This window comes from Diadema setosum, chromosome 1 (assembly GCF_964275005.1).
Source record: "Diadema setosum chromosome 1, eeDiaSeto1, whole genome shotgun sequence".
In the NCBI taxonomy this organism is placed as follows: domain Eukaryota; kingdom Metazoa; phylum Echinodermata; class Echinoidea; order Diadematoida; family Diadematidae; genus Diadema; species Diadema setosum.
Window position 1 is genome coordinate 363,612 of NC_092685.1, and position 20,818 is coordinate 384,429.

The 20,818-nt window shown below is 40.2% G+C and overlaps 1 protein-coding gene across 1 annotated transcript; it reads left to right on the forward strand.

The window, feature by feature from the left end:
• Window positions 1-379: 379 nt before the first annotated feature.
• On the forward strand, window positions 380-1,129 carry LOC140232312 (uncharacterized). Its single transcript, XM_072312445.1, has one exon. It carries the CDS (start codon window positions 380-382, stop codon window positions 1,127-1,129), a length of 750 nt encoding a protein of 249 aa, XP_072168546.1.
• The last annotated feature ends 19,689 nt before the right edge of the window (window positions 1,130-20,818 follow it).

Here is a 20,818-nt window from a genome sequence, read left to right on the forward strand (position 1 = left end):
AGTACTAGTACTAGTGTACTACTAGTACTATGATCCTTCAGGAGTCGCAATGCACGCGCCGAGGAGCTATTTTACCAGCTAATTTACCAGCTACAGGGGACACATTTCTTCGAAATTCTCGTGCACCTTGCGGTACTGCTACGATACACTAGAATATTTAGTGCTTTTGGCTGCGGATTCTGAATTCAGAAGAATGGACACATTTGAATTTCACATTCAGCCTCAGCAGCATGACCCCGCTCTTCGTGTGTAGTCCCGTCCATTTGTCTTTGTGCGCTGTGCCCTGGAATAGTGATATACAGTCAGTGCACCGTGTCTCAGCTTGGCACTGTGCTGTGGAACCAGAACTTCATGTTGGAGACGAGCAGTCTACCCCATCATGCCACAGCCTGTTCCGTCACAGTCCCCTCCCTCAACGAGGAAATCAACTGCGCTTGTTTGTCAAGTAATCAAGGAGCTGTTGAACAATGAAGACTACATCAATATGCTCAATAGTGTAGTCAGCAATGCAGTCGACAAGGCCTTCACTAAACTCCACAGCCGTGTTGAAGTGCTTGAAGGTCAAGTCCATGATCTCCAAAATGAATGCGACAACAAGTCACACCAGATCACAGTTCTCAAGAAGGAGATAAGTCAGCAGTCAGACCGAATCCAAAATCTTGTCCAGGGTCAACTCAACCTCGAGCAGTACTCCAGACGTAACTGCATCCGGATCTTCGGTGTCAGAGAAGCAACAGGGGAATGCACCGACAACATACTGTGCGACATTGCTCAGAGCAAGCTAGGAATCACCATAAACCCAGCAACAGACATAGACCGGAGCCACCGCACAGGAAGGAAGAAACCTGAATCGGCCTCTCATTCTCCCAGACCAATCATCGTCAAAATGACCTCGTACAAAAGGAAGCATCAAATCCTCACAGCAAGAAGAAAACTGAAAGGAAGCGGTATCTCCATTCATGAAGATCTCACGAAGCACAATGTCGATCTCCTACGCAAAGCAACACACCACCAGAAAGTGAAGAATGCCTGGTCATCAGACGGTCGTATCATAGTCGAAATACCTGCCTCACATGGGAAAACGATCAACAAAGTAATCAGAAGTGAAAGTGATCTGGCCAGATTATGACTTCAACTTCTCAAAGTCCCCCACCTTCATGTATGTATCCTGTAAGTTTTTGTAGTTTTTGTAAGAGACAACGGGCTCAAAATAATATCTGTTATTTTTGTGCAACCTCTAGTTCCAGTCGCCTGAGGGCATTAGAAGAAGATGAAGATGGTGTATCTGTACTTAGTACTGAAACAGAATATTTCATTCCAAGTGAATTTGCCTCTATGATGAATGGTACGTTTTCAGAAATGTTTACGTGTCTGCATTTCAACTGTCGAAGTTTGAAGGGTAACAGTGATAATTTTATATCGTGCATTAATTCCTTGAATTCTGAAATATCTATTATTGCTGTATCTGAAACATGGGCACAGGGAAATGAATCCCCTCAGTTTACGTTGCCCCAATATAAATTTCTCGGAAGGGGAAGAACAGATAAGAGAGGTGGAGGTGTTGGTATGTTTATTAATAGAAAATATAATGTTAAACAGAGAGGTGATTTAGAAGTTTTTGATCAATGTATTGAGTCAACATTTGCTGAAATTATCAATTTGAAGGATAAAATTGTTATTGGCGTGGTATACAGACCCCCCAATCAATCTCTTCAATCATTTCTTACTGGTCTACAGCCAACATTACAGAATATATCTCGAGAAGGTAAACATTGTATCCTACTTGGTGATTTTAATGTTGATTTATTGAGTTCCGACAGTTCCACTCACCAATTCTTGGACTTAATTCTTACCTCCTCATACATTCCTACTATTTTTAAACCAACACGTGTAACAAACCACTCTGCAACCTTACTTGATAATGTATTCATCAATCGTCCTGAAAATGTAGTTAAGTCTGGTATATTGATTTCAGATGTGAGTGATCATTTATCACCCTTTGTCATCTATCACCTTGGCCGTCAGCAGGTGAGCACCGAAAAGGAATCATCCACTTATATTTACAAAAGAATGATACATGAAGAGGGTATGACAAATTTTTTTTCATTGCTCCAATCTTATGAGTGGAGCCACCTGGAAAATATTCCAGACATCAATGAGAAATACTCTGTTTTCATATCTCATTTTATGACCCTGTACGATGAGTGCTTTCCTATAAAGAAACTTGATTAAAAAAAAAAATCGCAAAAGTTATCCCAATCTTTAAATCTGGGGATAATCGTCTTTGTTCTAATTATAGACCAATTTCTATTTTGTCCATTTTTTCAAAGGTTTTCGAAAAGTTGGTACACAAACAATTGATCTCATTCTTGGAAAAAAATGCAATCCTGTATCAAGGGCAATTTGGTTTCAGACAAGGATATAGCACATTTATGGCCCTTTTAGAATTTGTCAATAATGCTACTTTGGCTTTTGAAGAAAAAAACATTGTTATTGGATTATTCTTAGACTTATCAAAAGCCTTTGATACTATTGATCACAAAATTCTGATAAGTAAAATGTATCATTATGGAATTAGAGGCAATGTGTTAAACTGGTTTGAAAGTTATTTGTTAAACAGAAAACAATATGTGTCTATTGATAATCATACTTCACAATTTCAACATATCAATGTTGGTGTCCCACAAGGATCAGTGTTAGGTCCATTACTCTTTTTGCTCTATGTTAATGACCTGGCTTTTGTAAGTGATGTTTTAAAGCCCATTATATTTGCTGATGACACAAACATCTTTCTGTCAGGCAAGGACATCCATGATATGAATGTTGTATTCAATGCAGAACTTGAAAAGGTGTATTCCTGGTTTTTATCCAACAAACTCACTATTAATTTTGAAAAAACAAATTTTATGATATTTAGATCTCAGCAATTACAGCTAGATACAACTTTGTTTGATTTATCCATTAATGACCAAAAAATAAGTAATGTTAAAAAAATAAAGTTTCTTGGTGTTATTATTGATGAACATCTCACATGGAAAGATCAAGTTCAAATATTTCAGGTAAAATAGCAAAAGCAGTGGGTATTTTAAACAGATTGAAGAGTTTGCTTCCTCTTCGAATTATGTTAAATATTTAATACCTTGGTTTTGCCACATCTTTCATATTGTACTGTTGTATGGGGAAACTGCTCTAAATATCTTTTGAACAGATTGATTGTTTTACAGAAACGTGCAGTCCGTTGTGTCTCAAACTCTCACTTTTTAGCTCCAACAAACCCTTTGTTTGAGAAATTGAAGGTTTTAAAGGTCTTAGATTTGTATACATTGCAGGTAGCATGCTTCATGTACAAATTTTCTAGGGACTTACTGCCTGATGTTTTTAAAGATTATTTTATTTGTAATAACAAAGTTAATTTGTATAGAACTAGAAACTCTGATAAATTGTATGTACCATTTTACCGTCTTAGCCTGTCAAGAAAGTCAATAAGGTATACAGGCCCAAAAATATGGAACTCAGTTACCCCCAGTTTGAAATTAAGCCCCACCATTTCATCATTCAAAAGACAGTTTAAGTTACAGTTGATTAATGCGTACCGGTATTGTTCATAGAACTGTACTGTGTCTATACAGTGCACTGGCTGGGGTGGGAGTCGCCCGGCGGCCGCCTCGGGTGGGGGATGTAGAGTGGTACAGGTTGGGAATCGCGCGCGTGCCTGTGGTGTTTATGATCGGAGCCTTCTACATTCATTGTACAATGTATTACAATTATTCTTTTACACTGTACTCAGTACATGTATCGTAATGGAGAGCTCTGATCATGTTGGAAGTGGTGCGCCCTCAGTGGCGGGGCGCGGCTCACGATATTGCTTGGCATATGTACACACTGAAGAATCACGACTAAACAGCTGCACACTATATTCAATGATACTCGGTATTATGATGATATGTATTTTTTCTTGTTGTCTTTGTCGACTTTCATAGAATATTATATGCTCAAACCATATATATATTTCTTAAATTGCTTTCAATGATAATTCTTGCCCACTTTTTTGTCCCACCCTTTTTATTGTTTTTTGGTATGTCATGGTTCCTTCCTTTTGGATGTGCCTTTTTTTCTTCTTTTTTTTTCCGTCTTCTTCTTCTTGTTCCTATTTATTGCAAATCCAGTTCTTTTTTATGCGACTCATGATTTATGTAACAATGTACAACGACATACAGTTTCAATATTGTATATTTGCTCAGGGGATCAGCCTCGAAAGGCCAATGGCCTACTGCTGATCTCCTCCACCATTTATTTCAATTGTTATGTCAATCTGGAACACACACTTTTTAACTTTTAACTGTGATTATGTATTTATCCAAAACAATATTTGGTTTCTATATGTATGTGTTAGAACTGATTGATTGTATATTTATATGTTTTTACCTGAACTGTGGAAAATAAACTGAAACTGAAACTGAAACTACCATCACATATGACGTCATCATCCTTCCAACCTGGATGGGGATCACTGACAGAATGAACATTCTCAATGTTACCTATTATGACATCGAAGACCGGCGTCTCCCGGACAAGCCCCCAAATTGTCACAGTGTGTTACACGTGAACTAGCTTATTGGTCTAGATGAGGCAGTTTGATCACCCGAAATGAAATGTAAGAAGAGATAAAGTACCGTTGACATTATGTGTGCATTTATTAAAGTGTAATCAAGTCTTCAAATCAAACATCCGGTCGTACAATATAATAGTCTTCTGAGCTCAGAGCTTAAACATACCTCGCAGATTAAATGACTGTTATCCCATATATCAAATACTACCAACCTTCTAACTCCAAAACTAATAACTCTCAATGTTAATCTTCCGACTTATAAACTGAGTAACCAAGTACTACAACACTTCTCACAATGTTGACTTATGAGACGGCGTGGGCATGTGGCTTTCCACAACAAATCATATCCCCGACACATTCTCCAAGCGCTTCGCGTTCGCCGTCTCCAAGGACGCAAGGCTGTCGTCGCATATGGAGAACGCCGATTCGCGAAGCAAAGTCAGTATGACAACATTTCCCAATAAATGATAAACCGGAACCACAAGTTTGTACTGAACTGAACCCTGAACGCCGACCGACATTATGGTCAGGGATATCTTTTGTTGTGGCAAGCCACATGCCCACGCCGTCTCATAATTATGTCAATATTGTGAGAAGTGTTGTAATACTTGGTTACTCAGTTTATAAGTCGGAAGATTAACATTGAGAGTTATTAGTTTTGGAGTTAGAAGGTTGTTAGTATGTGATATATTGGATAACAGTCATTAACGATAATCTGCGAGATATGTTTAAGTTCTGAGCTCAGAAGATCATTATATTGTACGACCGGATGTATGATTTGAAGACTTAATTACACTTTAATAAATGCACACATAATTTTAACGGTACTTTATCTCTTCTTATATTTCATTTCGGGTGATCAAACTGCCTCATCTAGACCAATAAGCTAGTTCACGTGTAACACACTGTGACAACGCCTATTGGGAGAATCATGCATTATGGCGGAGGCATCAGTCGCCATAGCGACATTTCTAGTTTTTTTTTTTTTTTTTTTTTTGCGTTGCACAGATCGGGGGTGCGGCTTATACGGCGCTGCGGCCTTTGCGCCGGCGAATACGGTAGATGTCCTTTGAGGAGTGGATGGTCACCACAAGGTCAATGGTCACAAGCATGGGTCAACAAACTTTTAGAGCCCAATGTTAAGTTTTTATGGCGCGTTTCTATTATGAGTCATAACTTTTGATCCATAGGTCCATTTGTGACTAAACTTGGATGGTAGATGTCCCTTGGGGAGTGGATGATCACCACAAGGTCAAAGGTCACAAGCAGGGGTCAACAAACTTTTAGAGCCCAATGTTAAGTTTTTATGGCGCGTTTCTATTATGGGTCATAGGTCTGTTTGTGACTAAACTTGGATGGTAGATGTCCCTTGGGGAGTGGATGATCACCACAAGGTCAAAGGTCACAAGCAGGGGTCAACAAACTTTTAGAGCCCAATGTTAAGTTTTTATGGCGCATTTCTATTATGGGTCATAACTTGATCCATAGGTCTGTTTGTGACTAAACTTGGATGGTAGATGTCCTTTGGGGAGTGGATGGTCACCACAAAGTCAAAGGTCACAGGCAGGGGTCAACGAACTTTAAGGGCCCCATGTTAAGTTTTTATGGCACGTTTCTTTTTTGCCATAAATTTTTACCCTTTTATATCTCTTTTCATCTGTTATGTCTCTTTTTTTTATAATCTGTTATATCCCATTGACATACAATTTCTTGTACGCAAATGGGCGAGACACATTATGGCACTTGCCTTGTTTATCATGGCTACTACTAAAACACTGATCAATTCAGTGCTTATTTAGTCGATGTAGGACAATTTGTCGATCAGTTGCAGTGAAAACATCTCGACGGAAGAATTTCATGAATTTGAATAATTACGCAGTGCCGGCTGCATGCTATAAGGATTAGAACCAACACTTGCTGTCGGGCGCAGGCTCGGTGGTCTAGTGGAGATGACGCCTGTCTGGAGATCTCTAGCAGGAGGTCGTATTCAATGTTTGAATCTTGCTTGAGTATGTATGCCCATGATTTTTTATCATGGCTACTACTAAAACACTGACCAATTCAGTGCTTATTTAAGTCGATGTAGGGCAATTTGTCAATCAGTTGCAATGAAAACATCTTGACAGAAGAATTTCTTGTCAGTGTTTGTCATTGATACTCTCATAAAGGCTTAAAACAATGCATACACAATGTTCTTTCACCTTCAGGTACTGGTCTGATGGTCAAGGACCAGTAAAACTCACTGTTGGACCAGTAACTTTTTCAGGAGTGGATCAGTAAAATATGGAAAAACTGGGTACCCTGTCCGACCAGTAGATACTGTACGAGCTGAATTTTTCGCGTACAGATATTTTCGCGAATTGCTACTAGGAGGACATTTTCACGTGTTGTTAGGGAATTTCGCGGTTGCGAGGTCTAACTGTACTTATCTATTCGCACGTTTTTATTTTCGCGTGTTGTTATTTTCGCGGTTCAAAGGTGATTCGCGAAATTCGCGAAAATAAAACCATCGCGAAAATTTCAGCTCGTACAGTATGCAAATTCTAGAGTTCCTACTCAGGGGACTTTAAAAAGGGTAATAGAGTGCTCAAGGGCCAGGCCTGATTGTCTGTTCTCACAGAGTTCAGGGGGGTTCAGGAGCACTCACTCTGGCCTGGAGCCCTCTAAATGCCCTGTTAGTTGATGCTGCTGCTGGGCCTTTTGAAAATATCATTATCTTGATCATTAGGCAAAAAAAAAAAAATTGTTGCATTGGCGTAACATGAGATTTTCAAATAGGGTCGGTCGGGCGGATTTTTTTTTTTTTTTTTTTGCTACCTGCATTTTACGTGTAAAACTCGTGCTCAGCTCAGTAAACAGTTACAACTGCTGCACCGAATGTGCTGTGTTCATCTATTCTACAAATCATTTATGAGGCCGATATTACTGGAATTACAGCGTATACCCCTTCACAGAATTTAAAGATGTTGAAATCCTTATCCAGAATGTTTTCACTTCATATTTTACTATTTTGACTTAGATAAGATAGATGCAAATTGACCCATATGTGCGATCTTCTCATCGCACATGGCGATCTCTATTACAGTCCCACATATACAGATTCGTGTAAGTTCTCCACACAAGAAACCTACGGCAAAACTGTGCGCAATACATCGCAGTCTGAATGCTACGTATACACTGAATAAATCTTGTTAGAGTACGTGTCCGTGTTGGAAACAGATGACGTACTGATCAAGGAAGGCTTATGCGAGGCGCTAGATCTCTCCCTCGTACATCCGATATCCCCAGAGCCGTTTCCACTTCCGCGTTTGTGCGATCGCGATTGCAATCAACAAGATATTTGATATCGATAGCAAAAAAAAAAATTATAAAAAAACATGGGGTCGGCGGAATTTTTAGGGTCGGGCGGGTTACGCCAATGCAACATTTTTTTTGGCCTTAGTAGATGTATAAATCTTCCTGTAGGAGGACTATACAATAGAGGAAATGAGGACTGATATAGAGCTAAGGGGCCAAAAAGCATGTAACTTTTTGTTGAAATTAACTTTGAACAGATTATAAAAATGTAACATTTTCACAGTCTTTAACAAAACTTCTCAGTACATGTTTATTGTGGCGTGCATCACCACACACTATAAAGTGTACATCCAGGGCATCCTCTCCAACCTTGTCCAAAAAAAAAACCCCAAAAACACACACACACACACACACACACACACAAATGGATTACATGTACTTGTACACTTCGTTGATAACATCCTTTTTTAGGGTTGGTGGCACAGGCCATCCAAAGGATTAAGAAGCCATTTTACTCATTTTATGTCTGTGCACTGTTCTCCATAGGTCTTCATCTAGAAGGATAAGTATCAGTCTCTGTTTTTTACTCCCTCATTCTCTCTTTTCTTCTATGTTCCTGTTGTGGGTATTTGGTACATTTGTGTGTATGATTTTCACACACAGAACAAAGGTTACTGGTATTTGTAAAACAGCCTCTTCCAAGGCATATGCACTTTATTCTCCATCCTCATCACAGTCCATTCCTGGACTACTACCACAGTGAAGAACTTCATGTTTATGGCCATCAAAATCAATGTGAACACAAAGCTTCAGAAATCATCTGTTTACTTTGTTTCTTCTTTTTCTCAATCTTCACTTTGCAGAAATTACGGGAAGGAATATACAAAGATCTGGAGCGCCAAGAGAGGAAAAGACAGAACCGAGAGGAACTGAAAAGACAAATAGAACTTACCAAGCAGCTAAGAGAGAAGCGAGAGAGAATGGAGGGACAGGACCACAGGTGATACAGCTTACTAACAGACATGAACATCCAAGACTTAAATACAAATGATGTGACATACCACAGGGCATGTGAATGCAACCGAAGAAGAGTGCATGTATACACCTCATTATAAGGAATCAGTAGATTCTCTCGATGTTTTAACCAGTCTTCAATAGTTAACTGTATTTTCTTGTTTTCTACATTGAGTCATTCAGAGATGATACATTTATAAAGCAGTTTGTTTCACTTGTGTGTCAATGTCTCTGCCCCTGAAGGGTACAGAAGGCATTATGATTGCCGGTTGACAATCACTATTCATCCTTCTGTTCTTCCATGTTCTCATGCTCGCGTTATATGAAAAACCCATGGATGGATTTACACAAATGAGTATTATGAGTTGCAGGTGATTGTAGATGATTAAACTGTGGGCAAAATCTTTGTAAATTATAAGTAAACAGTCAGTGAACTTTTGCTAAAAATGTAAGTTTCAAACTGTAACTTAGGTACAAAATACTAAGGTGGAGTAATAATTGGTAAAAAGGATATAAATAGAAATAAATTGAGAAATATTTTTTTTCTCATGTAAAGGCAATGGATTGAAGGTCAATCCTCTAAGTAAAAGATTGATATCAATAAGTTCATCTACAGAGATGACAACCAATGTAATTTTATATGAATTTCAATAATACGATATCACCTCTAGAAAGTACAACTTTTCATTTGTCATATGTAATAGCTAATATTTCACATTTACGTCATTACCCAAGAGATATTGTCTCATTGCATTATTTTACTCATTTCATATACATTTGTGTATATTTTAGAGTGCTCAAAAATTAAAAGTTCTGCAGCCATATGACAACTATGTTTTCACTTTAAACATGTAGCCGAATATCCTGTTGACAGTGATCAGCAGAAAAAGCAATGCTTTATTAAACTTCAGCGGATTTCTCCTAAATGGGAAGTTATATTGAATTTCATAATAAAGTTTGTTTTGTTTATTTCAAATGATAAAATTGAGATGAATAAATTCATAAATATGTACTGTAATTGCTCTTCTGTCACCATTAATCTATTTTCAGTAAAATGTTTAGGGCAAGATGACAGTGGGTGGACTCAATTAATACTGTAGATTTTCCATAAATTTTGATTTTCTGTATAGAAATCAAAATGTTTGAAGCATGTACACTTAGTAGTCATACTTACATTTGTACCTTCCAATATGCAATTCTCTCACCCTTCCTGCCATTTACTGTTGAAGGTCCTCTCTTCGTGAGTGTTACACTGCATGTTATGAATTAATGAGTAGTACTACTATGCAAATCAGAACACATAACTGAAGCACATCTGGACACTTCGGGTGTATATGGTTCCAGAGCAAATTACACAATATAATTTGCATTGAGCATGCACAGCCTTGCATCCATGGTCATTCAACCTCATTATACAAATAATGAATGGTCATGAGTGCAGTGGTACAAGATTTCGCACAAGGTGAAAAATAGAGGTGCTTTATTCGACAAGGCAAAGCCCAGTTGAATAGTGTGCCTTATCTTTCACCGAGTGAGGCGTCTTGTTCCAATACTTCCGTTGCATGAGTAAAAAGACCAGCACTGTTAGTTTTGTGCAGCACCTAGAACATCAGCAGATTTGGGTTACACAGATTATTGAGTTTAGCACAAAAATGGCAACCATTTTTCATGAAGACTAATGAGTAGCACAGTGACAGTCGGTCTACCTATGTAGTCGTATGTGTACGTACAGTATACAGTATTCGAACAAAACCGATCATTTGAAGTTGTTTACAATAAAATGAGTGACAAAATGTGCACTTTTAATTGTTGAGAGCATGCAGCAAAGGCTTGTTTATTATGAACATCAGTCCCGTGCAATAGAACAAAAACTTTGTGTCATTAACTGTCAATCGATTACTTTAACACAACAATCAGTGGATATTTGTGACGTCAGCTGGGCGATATCAATTTTTGCTCATAATATGAAATTGCACAGCTCAGAGTGACAGAGTGCAAGGAAACTTTTAACTGCATGTCACATGAAAAGCAATTGACCAGTCGGATAACTACATTCCTTTTAGGCTTTGCATAAACAGTAGCATCCCCCTCCCCATTGTTTGTTAGGTGGAATGTTCGATGACAGGAATTGGATGTTCACATTGGACCCCCCCCCCCCCATTGCAGGGATAGTGAGCAGAGATCTTTTCTTTTTCACGACTGACCATCCAAAATACCATCTTGAAAGTCCATGAGCCTTGAGGCAATTAGGGTTTGATGGGGAGAGCCCTGCCACTTGACACCTAGCCTTTTTTCAAGGCCCTCTCTCGCTGTAATGGGCGAGCGTAGCAAGCCCAGCCGAGCGCGACAGCGCGAGGGCCTTTTGAGATCTACTTCTCATATTATTATTATTCATGACATGTGAACCCTACTAAATATTCATATTAATGGGTTCCGGTCAACCAATGGAATGGCGCGCTCCCTACATCCTCAGCCTTGGTGTTGTCATGCCTGTTCGCATGCATCACTGACCACCCCCGGAGGTCTGTGGCGCGTATTCGTTGATTGATCGACTTTTGCTTCCAGTGTCGGGGAGCAAAAGTCGGTAATTCAAAGGGCTAACAAAAGGATAGGAAGCAGATCTCAAAAGGCCCACGTGCAACCCCACTCAGCTGGGCTCTCTTCACCATACAGCGAGAGGGCCTTGACAAAAGGCTTCTTGACACCAGACTTTCCTGAACACACAGCTGGTTTCAGTCAATTACAGCCCAATGTCAAAAGAGGGCGCTGTACTGTAGTTTGCATGCTAAATAGAACTGAACTGAAACTATCCTCTCCAAATATTTTCCTCTGACCCTACTCAGGAGACATTTGTGTAACTAGGGGGCCAAAGGTAAAATTCAAATCTCCACCCGCTATAAGATTAACCTAGGATCAGAATCATCAATTCTAGAGAAAACATTAAAGAAGAAATCTGGATCATCCATATTAGGGCAGTAGACGTTCACAAGTGTGAAGCATAGATCTCCAATTGTAATGTCAACAACTAGGAACCTTCCATTTTCATCAGAAAAAATATTTGAGACTTTGAAATTTAAGTATAACCTAAATAAAATAGCAACCCCCTTTGCCTAAGATGTACAGTATAAGAATTAAGAACAATTTGGTCTCCCCATTCAGATGCCCAAATCAATTCATTATCCTTGGTTGAATGAGTTTCCTCCAACAAAATGATATCTGTATTTTTCTCATGTAGAAATGTAAAAACTTTCTTCCCTTTAAAAGGATCCTGTAACCCTCTACAATTAAAAGTACTTTTAAATACTAATTGACATGGCAATGAAATACAGATCAAACTTACAAATGATGCATCACGCGTTACCCAGGAGTACCATAGTACCCCAGTTTACCGCGTTGTGTAGTGCCACCTCACATCCACTTGAGGACAGCCGCAGAGAAATGCATGCACTGTGTGAGCGTGTACAGTCACTCCCATGCCACTGCATGTTATACTACGCATGCATGGCACACTGTGCTAGCAATAGCGTGTGCTTCAGTGTACTGCAGTGCAGTGGCTAAAGCTCCAGCACCAAAATAATTTCCACTTTTTGGCAGGTGCTGTTCGTTTTTCTGAAGGTTCGATATTCCGAAGGTTCATTAATCCGAAACACACAAATTCCCTATACCTAGAGGTTCGTTAATCCGAAAATGAAAAAGGGTTCGTAAATCCGAACATTTGTGGCGTTATTCCGAAGGTTCGTTATTCCGAAGATTTGTTCATCCAAAAATAAAATTCGGAAAAACGAACCTTCGGAATAACGAATCTTCGGACTGAAGAGCCTTCGGAATAACAAACCTTCAGAATAACGAGCTGTAACCTTTTTGGCAACCCAGGGTACAACCGTTTTAAAAAATAAATAAATAATTCAACAAAATGGCTGATTTTTATGTGGTACCCCGGGATACCAGTTATGTCATCAAATGGCAAAACTTGATTGACCTTGTTATATCAATACAAAAGCTGAAAAAAATGCATACGAGTACATGTGTATGACTTACGACACATTACAGACAAAAGTATACATTAACCACAAACATAGGCTATAGAAAAGACAAAAAAAGAACCCAACTGAAGCCTTAAGGTGTATCACAGTTACAGTGAAGGGTTCAGCAGAGCCAGTGACAGAATAATCAAAAAGATAGTGATAATAATAAGAATAATACAGGACCTTTTCATAGTGCATGTATGAGCAACCCAAACACAATTTAACCACTAAAGAGTAAAAAACCGATAATGCCATTTTTTAAAGTTATTCTCTGAAACAATACACATACAACATATATAATAGGGCCTATCGATGACAAATTCTCTTTCGAGTGTTGATTTGTGTTTTCTCTGTTTTCCAACTTTTAAGCAGGTTTAAATGCAGACATCTCAAAAAATAAAAGATAAATAAATGATATCAATATGTATATAATCGGCTCTTTAACCAAAACTCCTCAATGCTCAATTGACTAAATCACCAAATAATGTGGCACAATACTGCAATAAAACACAGCTGTACAAATATTGTTGGTATGATAGTAAACATAGATAGGACAGACAAAACTGGAATCGATAGAGAAACCTAGGTTGCATGGTGAGCTCTCAGAGTCAACAAGTTTTGTTTTTTTGGGGTTTTTGTGTGTCTTTCAGCAGCTTTAAAACAGGAGGGAAGTCCCAAGCTGCGTCTTGAGCAGGGGTTGGTTGCAGAATCACTAAGACTAGGAGGTTTACCACCCGTTCTGTGGACCCGTTGATGGTGGCAGTTAAATTGCATGTACAGTGCACTCCCGTTATAACGAACACGGTTATAACGAAATTCCGGTTACAGCGAAATAAAATTTAGGGCCGCAACATTATCAACTCTATGTATTTTTATTGTTTATTCATTCGGTTATAACGAAATTTCGTTATAACGAAAGAAAACTGCCGGTCCCGAGGACTTCGTTATAACGGGAGTCCACTGTAGCTAGTAGGTTAGATGTGAACGTGACATAGACCCCGTTTACAGTGTGGGGCTGGGCCGAGCCGCGGCCGAGCCAGCCTCAATTGCGGGGCCAAGCCCCGCAATTTAATTCAAACCTTTCAATATTTTGTCGTAGTGGCGCTCTGCTTGTAAACAAGCGCAATTTGGTATAGTCTGGTTTCAGACCCTTTGCCAACTGGATTCCGTGGCAACGAAGTCGCCGTGCGGGCAAAGGCCTTTACCGAAGGAAAAATCCTTTGCAGGAAAAAACCACCTTAAACTATACTAGTTTTCGACGTTGAGGGGGTTAATATCCTGAACAACAAAATAGTACGGGCAGAGGATTTGGAAGCCAGACTAAAATTGGCCGCGCATTTGGCCCAGTTTGCGTTTACACTGAGAAAAGGCCGGGCTCGGCCACAGCTCGGCCGAGACCACCTCCAGAGCATGGCCAAATGCAAGGCCAATTTTGGCCCCGCATATGGCCTTTTGCGCCTTCATTTCAGTGTAAATGCGCAAAAGCCTCGCACTGTAAACGGGGTCAAAGGCTGCCCCCGGCTCAGAGCCCTTGAGAACATAATACACCACAACATTGTTCCTCCTAAATCTGTTTTTTCGAAATCAGTCTTGTCACAGCGTCTTTCAAGTTATCAAACTCTAATTTCAGGCCTGCATGCTCTTCACGGCATTCATTACATTCTTTTATGAGTGTTTCAAACCTTGCCTCCTTCCTGGCTTCAAAGGCCACGAACCAAGCTGGAGGACGGTCGGCATCGCCTTCCAGCGGCTGGGCTGCTGCGGCCCCGGCTCCGGCACTGCTAACCGTCTCAGCTTCATCCATACATTGTATGCTTTTTCTTTTTCACAGGAGAGACGGCTGTGGCAGTGCCGCCCGCATACAGTTTTGTCTTGGTTCCCTTCCCTTTCATCGGGTGCACGTCACAAGACCGACACCCACGAGTCATACCGCCCACAAGTCATACAGCTCACAAGTCATACAGCCCATGAGTTCGACACTAAGCCAACAAGGCCCACGAGACCGACACATTATGCGCTGTGTTGTATCTGTCAAACTTGTGGGCTGTTTTTACTTAGTGTCGAACCCAGGCTTTATTTGCCTAGTGTCGACCTCATGGGCTGTATGACTCGTGAGCTGTATGACTCATGGACCTGTTTTCAATGTCGAACTCGTGGGCTGTATGACTCATGGATGTCAGTCTAGTGGGATGACCCCCTTTCATCATGCTCATGCTGAGAACTACATTGTATGCCATGGCTTCAGAAGTTACAATGAAGTCTTACTTTCAAAAATCTGTCACAGGCCCCTCCGCACGTGAGCCTACTCCAGCGCCGCCATTTTGTCCCTTCCCTGTTGCATAAAAGTTGAGTTCAAACACTTCAAACATACATGTATGTTGTACATGAAAGTCTGAAAAATCAAACATACAAATGTTGCAATTTTTTGAATACTCAATTCTGATCCTAGTTGATGCATGACCAACAGTGTACATGTATGTTTGATTTTCTGACAAGTTTGTGTTTGATTTCATCTTTTTATGCAACAGGGCCTTGATTCAGTGGTGTATAGTCGTGCATAGACAGAAAGATCCGTCTGTCAGGAGGAGTCTTTTATTTTCCTCTGCGGAACATTTCCCCGACGACCAGATACAGACCGATCTTTCGGTCAAAGCTGTGCATTGTTTTGTTGAGTGCTGGTTGTTTGGAAAAGTTTGCATGTGCTTGAAGGTGTACGAGTATTGTCATCAGGTTGTCATGATGCATGTTGTTGGGGTCTGATTTCCCTCTCATCAGACCTACGGATGTGTCTGCAAATTCTACGCAAGGTTTGACCAGACTGTTTGCAGGTCATATGATCTACAAATCCAACACCATTTCTCTTTCTTTAAGTTAAAGGGATGGTACAGTTGAGTTTCAGTTGAGATGGGGCTTTATGTTTCCAATGTGTTTTGATGGCAGTTTTTTGAGATAATGAGAAACCTCTTATGAAATATGAAAGAGCACATCTATAATTCAAAGAGGAATTTAGAGTTTATTTGTTTATTTGATGAAAATTGGTTTTGAAATGGCTGGGATATCCAAACAAGAGTGATCCTAATATTTACAAAGGCTGGACCCACCTTTCATGAAGATCTCTTTGTTTTACACTGTTTCAAGATATCTCGGTTATTTCAAAACTGATTTTCATCAAATAAACTTTGAATTCCTCTTAGAATTTGTATGCTTTCATAAAGTAGTTTCTAAGTATCTGGAAAAAAGTTCAAAGCTGAATCTTCACCTCGACCAATACTATACCATCCCTTTAAATTCGTATGTGCTGAACAGGTGTTGACAGTTGTGGCCACTTCAGCTCAACAAGCTTCATGAAGGGCTTATGCTAAACAGTCAGGTCGTGGGCACAGGGCAGCTCAGCTGGCTGGGGCGAAATTAGCCCCAAAATGCTGTTATCTTCAAGGGGACACATCGAAAACAGTCTATATCACAGGATGAAAACCGATCAAAGTATACAAAGAGAAATAAAAGGATAACACATAACAACAGAAATTAAAGTTACGATCAATGAATAATGTAAAGACCCCTACCCATACTTGATGCCTCCCCTCAGAGCAAACCTCCTCCCTTAGAACACTATTTAAGGAGAAAGTGACAAATTATTTGAATATATTGCCGATCAGAAGGTACATTCATGGACCTACTACACATGATAATGGACTATGAGGTCTTTCTTTGATCCCATCATTACCACCACCACCTGATTATGTGCATCTTAATGAGTACATTCAGATGTTTGGACAATGATGATTGTGTAATCGTGCATCGTCACTGACAAAAGAACTGTTTCCCTCATTTTAGTCCTATTTGGCTGATGTTAGTTTTCACCTTCTTCACCCACATTCACTCTGTAGGCTACTCAACAGATGATAATAAATCAAGTTCTGTAATTTCAAGTTCTTTAAACAGAGGCTTTATTCTCAGGCAAACTTCTCTCAGCTCATGGCTGTGCTGCTAACAACTGTGTGTCGTAGATGGCGCTATCACATCTTGTAACACCTTTCCTTTTTTGAACAGACAAGAACATCGTTCTATAACTATTATAACAAATTTTTAAAAATTGCTTTAAACCACTTGCAATTCCAAGGAAACATTAAATGTCAAAGTATATCTGTACAGTGTGAAAGCATGTAAATTAGTTCTCATAAAACCGGAAGTATAGATGACAGTGGGATGGTGACTTTATAACAACCTGGTAAACTTAAACTTCAAACTTTGCTTTGTAATCATAAAGCTTCATATCTTTGAATAATGACATCATATATTAACATGTGCAGTAGTACCTATAATTAAAATAACTGCACTGGGCACTTCTGATTACCTCCAAAAATTATAGGCAAAACTGTACTTGTCTCCAAAATCATAAATTGAACATGTTTATATCTGATACTCCATAATTTCAAGTAAAATCTTGAAAACAAACTGATTTTACTTTTCACTTTTTTCTTTACTTCTTTCTTTTGTTTATTTTTTCATTTAACTCACTTTGACCAAATATAGTCTTTGAGGTATGTTGGTGAGCGTTTGTTTCGCGAGCTTCTGCGAGTCAGGCCTGGAGCTTGTACATTTTCAGGCATGACTTGTACAACGCTTGTACTTCTCGCTCTTTCTACGCTATTCCTGTTCGCTTCACTTCGCGTTTGGACTGGCTGTGGAATTAGCGAAGATGGCACGATTTCACTTTCGCGTTTATATCGCTCCACGGTTTTTCGAAGGTGTCTCCGGTTTCTGCGACGTCGAACGCCTTGCTCAGTTTCAACAATGTACGATCTGTGCGAAACTTGCTCAACTACCCTCGCTTTCTCCCAAGTGACATGCTTTTTCTTGGGTTGTATTCGCACAACATCTCCCTCCTTCAATGGTTCCAAATCTTTCGCGGTGGCATTGTAGTACTTTGCTCGCCGATTTTGGGACACTTGTTTTCGCGTTTTCACATCCTCGACAATCTTTGGTTTGAGGAGTTTCGCGGCCATAGGAAGATTGTTTTTAGTGCGGCGTCCGAACAACCTCTGCGCAGGCGAACTGTCCATACTCACGGTTGGGGTATTTCTCCAGATGAGTACACTGAGATAGAAATCTCCGTGGTCATGCTTTGACCGCTTCACAAGTCTTTTTGCGATTTTTACGGCAGCTTCAACTTTGCCGTTGCTTTGAGGAAATTCTGGGGAGCTCTTGGACAGTTCAAAACCATAGGATTGCGCAAAATCAGCGAATTCCTTTGAATTGAAAGGGGGTCCATTGTCACTATGAACGCAATCTGGAATGCCATGTGTAGCAAAGTGCCGTTTCAGACGACCTATGATGGCACTACCATCTTTCTTGGTAAGTTTGTCCACTTCAAAATAATCTGAGAAGTAGCTGTGCACAAGAAACTATCACCGTCTACTTCAAAGATATCACATCCTACTTTCTCCCATGGGCGGTTAGGGATTTGATGAGGATGGAGTGTCTCTTTCTGCTGGGCACTAGGCATTTCATTGCAAATGTCACATTTCGCGACGAAGTCCTTCAGATCTGCCGTGATAGATGGCCAATATACACACTCTCGTGCGCGTTTAAGTGTGCTCTCAATACCGGTATGTGCGGCATGCAGTTTGTCTCTGATTTTCGTTCTCATGGCACGAGGAATGACACATCTTAAGCCTTTGAAGACTATACCATCGTCCATTGTCATTTCATGTCGTATGCCGTAGTACGGGCGAGCATCTATTGCGCATGCAGCGATAGAAGAAGGCCACCCTTCGCTTATGTACTGTATGACAGTTTGAAGCGTGCTGCCTGCAGCAGTCATCTGCTGAATTTCGCGTTTTGTTGCGTCTGAAATTCTCAGTCCCTCAATGAGATGAATGCTCTCAATCTCTGCCTCAGTCACAGATCGTTGAGTGTCATTGATGTATGCTCGGGATAACGTGTCCGCGACATAGAGCTGTGGTCCAGGCATGTATTGGATCTTGACTGAGTAGCGATTCAGTGGTAGAAGAAGTCTCTGTAACCTCTTTGGAGCTGTAGCGAGTGGTTTTTGCGTGATTGCTACAAGGGGCTTATGGTCTGTCCAAAGGGTAATTTGACGACCATAGACAAACTTGTGATGTCTTTCAAGGCCGAAGACCTGTGCAAGTAACTCCTTCTCGATCTGGGAGTAACGTTGTTCTGCTGGCGTAAGAGCACGACTAGCATACGCCACAGGATGTCCGTTTTGAAGAAGAACAAAACCGAGGCCATTCTGAGATGCATCACCCTGGCCTTCTGTCGGACATTTTGGATTAAAGTATTTCAGTACTGGGGTTTCACAAATTTTGTGCTTGATCATGTCGAACGCTGCCTGCTGCTCTGTGTCCCATTTCCATTCACAGTTTTTATGGGTGAGGCGACGCAGTGGTTCGCTCAAGTCGGACAATGACGGAAAAAACTTCGCGAGATATTTGACCATTCCGACAAAACGTTGCAGTGCTTCAACATTGTCAGGTACAGGCATATTCGCGATTGCAGCAACTTTCGCTGGGCCCACTTTCAAACCATCACTTGGAATGTGACCCATGAACTTGACCTCGTCTTGCTTGAAGTCAAATTTATCAGGATTCAGCCTGATTCCGCGTTCGCGACACCTGTCAAGGAACATGCTCAAATTGTGGTCATGATCTGCGTTCGCTTCCTCCATTTTGTCACCATGTCCTACGATCAGTATGTCATCTGCGATTTTGTACATACCCGGAAGACCTTCCAAATTTTGATCCAAATGACACTGAAATATCTCCGGGGCAGGACTAATGCCGAAGGGCATCCTTTTCCATCGGAATCTACCCCATGGGGTTTGAAATGTTGTGAGATAGGATGACTCCTCATCTAACTCACACTGTAGAAAACCTTCTTTACAATCAGTCTTTGTAAAGACTTTCACATTGCCTAGCATAGGTAACACATCCTCTAACACAGGAAGTGGATAGTGACCCCTCTGTAGTGCATGATTTAAGTGTTGTGGGTCAATGCAAACCCTAATTTTTCCACTGGGCTTTTGGACTGCTACCAAACTAGACACCCATTCAGTGGGCTCAGTTACCTTGGCGATAACAGCCATGTTTTCAAGCCTATCTAGTTCATGCTTCAATTTTTCTTTGACTGCTATGGGCACACGTCTAGGGGGCATAATGACCGGATCAACACTACTATCTGTCTTTAGATGCACTTCCAGGCATCTTACCTAGACCTTTGAACACATCTTTGTAAGACTCTAAGACTTCACTTTTAGAGTGAACCATTGGTGAATGGCTATCAGTACCCTGCACTATTGCAATATTCTCATACTTGACCTTGATCAATTTCATGAGTTGTGCAGTTTCAGACCCTATCAGAGGGACACAGTCTTGGTCTACAACAACAAATTCAACCTCATATTTTCTGTGGTTCTTGGGGTTTTTTTAGCAAGACTTTACATGTACCCTCTGCTACAATGCTTGCACCATTACCATAGAGATTGAGCTGTCTTGGACTTTGCTCAATTTGCACATTATCAGGTACACATTTCTTTGGAAGAATGTTTACAGTTGCACCACAGTCAATTTGCATCTGTATTTTCTTTCCTTTGATTGAAAATCTACCCATGATTTTCTTTTTGTACTTGTGCTGACTATCTGTCTCAACCGACATGACACTTTCATCTGACTCAGTGTCTGTGTCACTGTCACCATGTAGTGCTTTCACACTTTCTTTGTGTTTACCATATTTCTTTTTTCCATGAACAGCAACCTTGCATTTACTGGCAAAGTGATTTTGACCTTTACACTTATTGCAAGTTTTACCAAAAGCAGGACACATGTCCCTTTTGAGTACATGAGTGTATCTG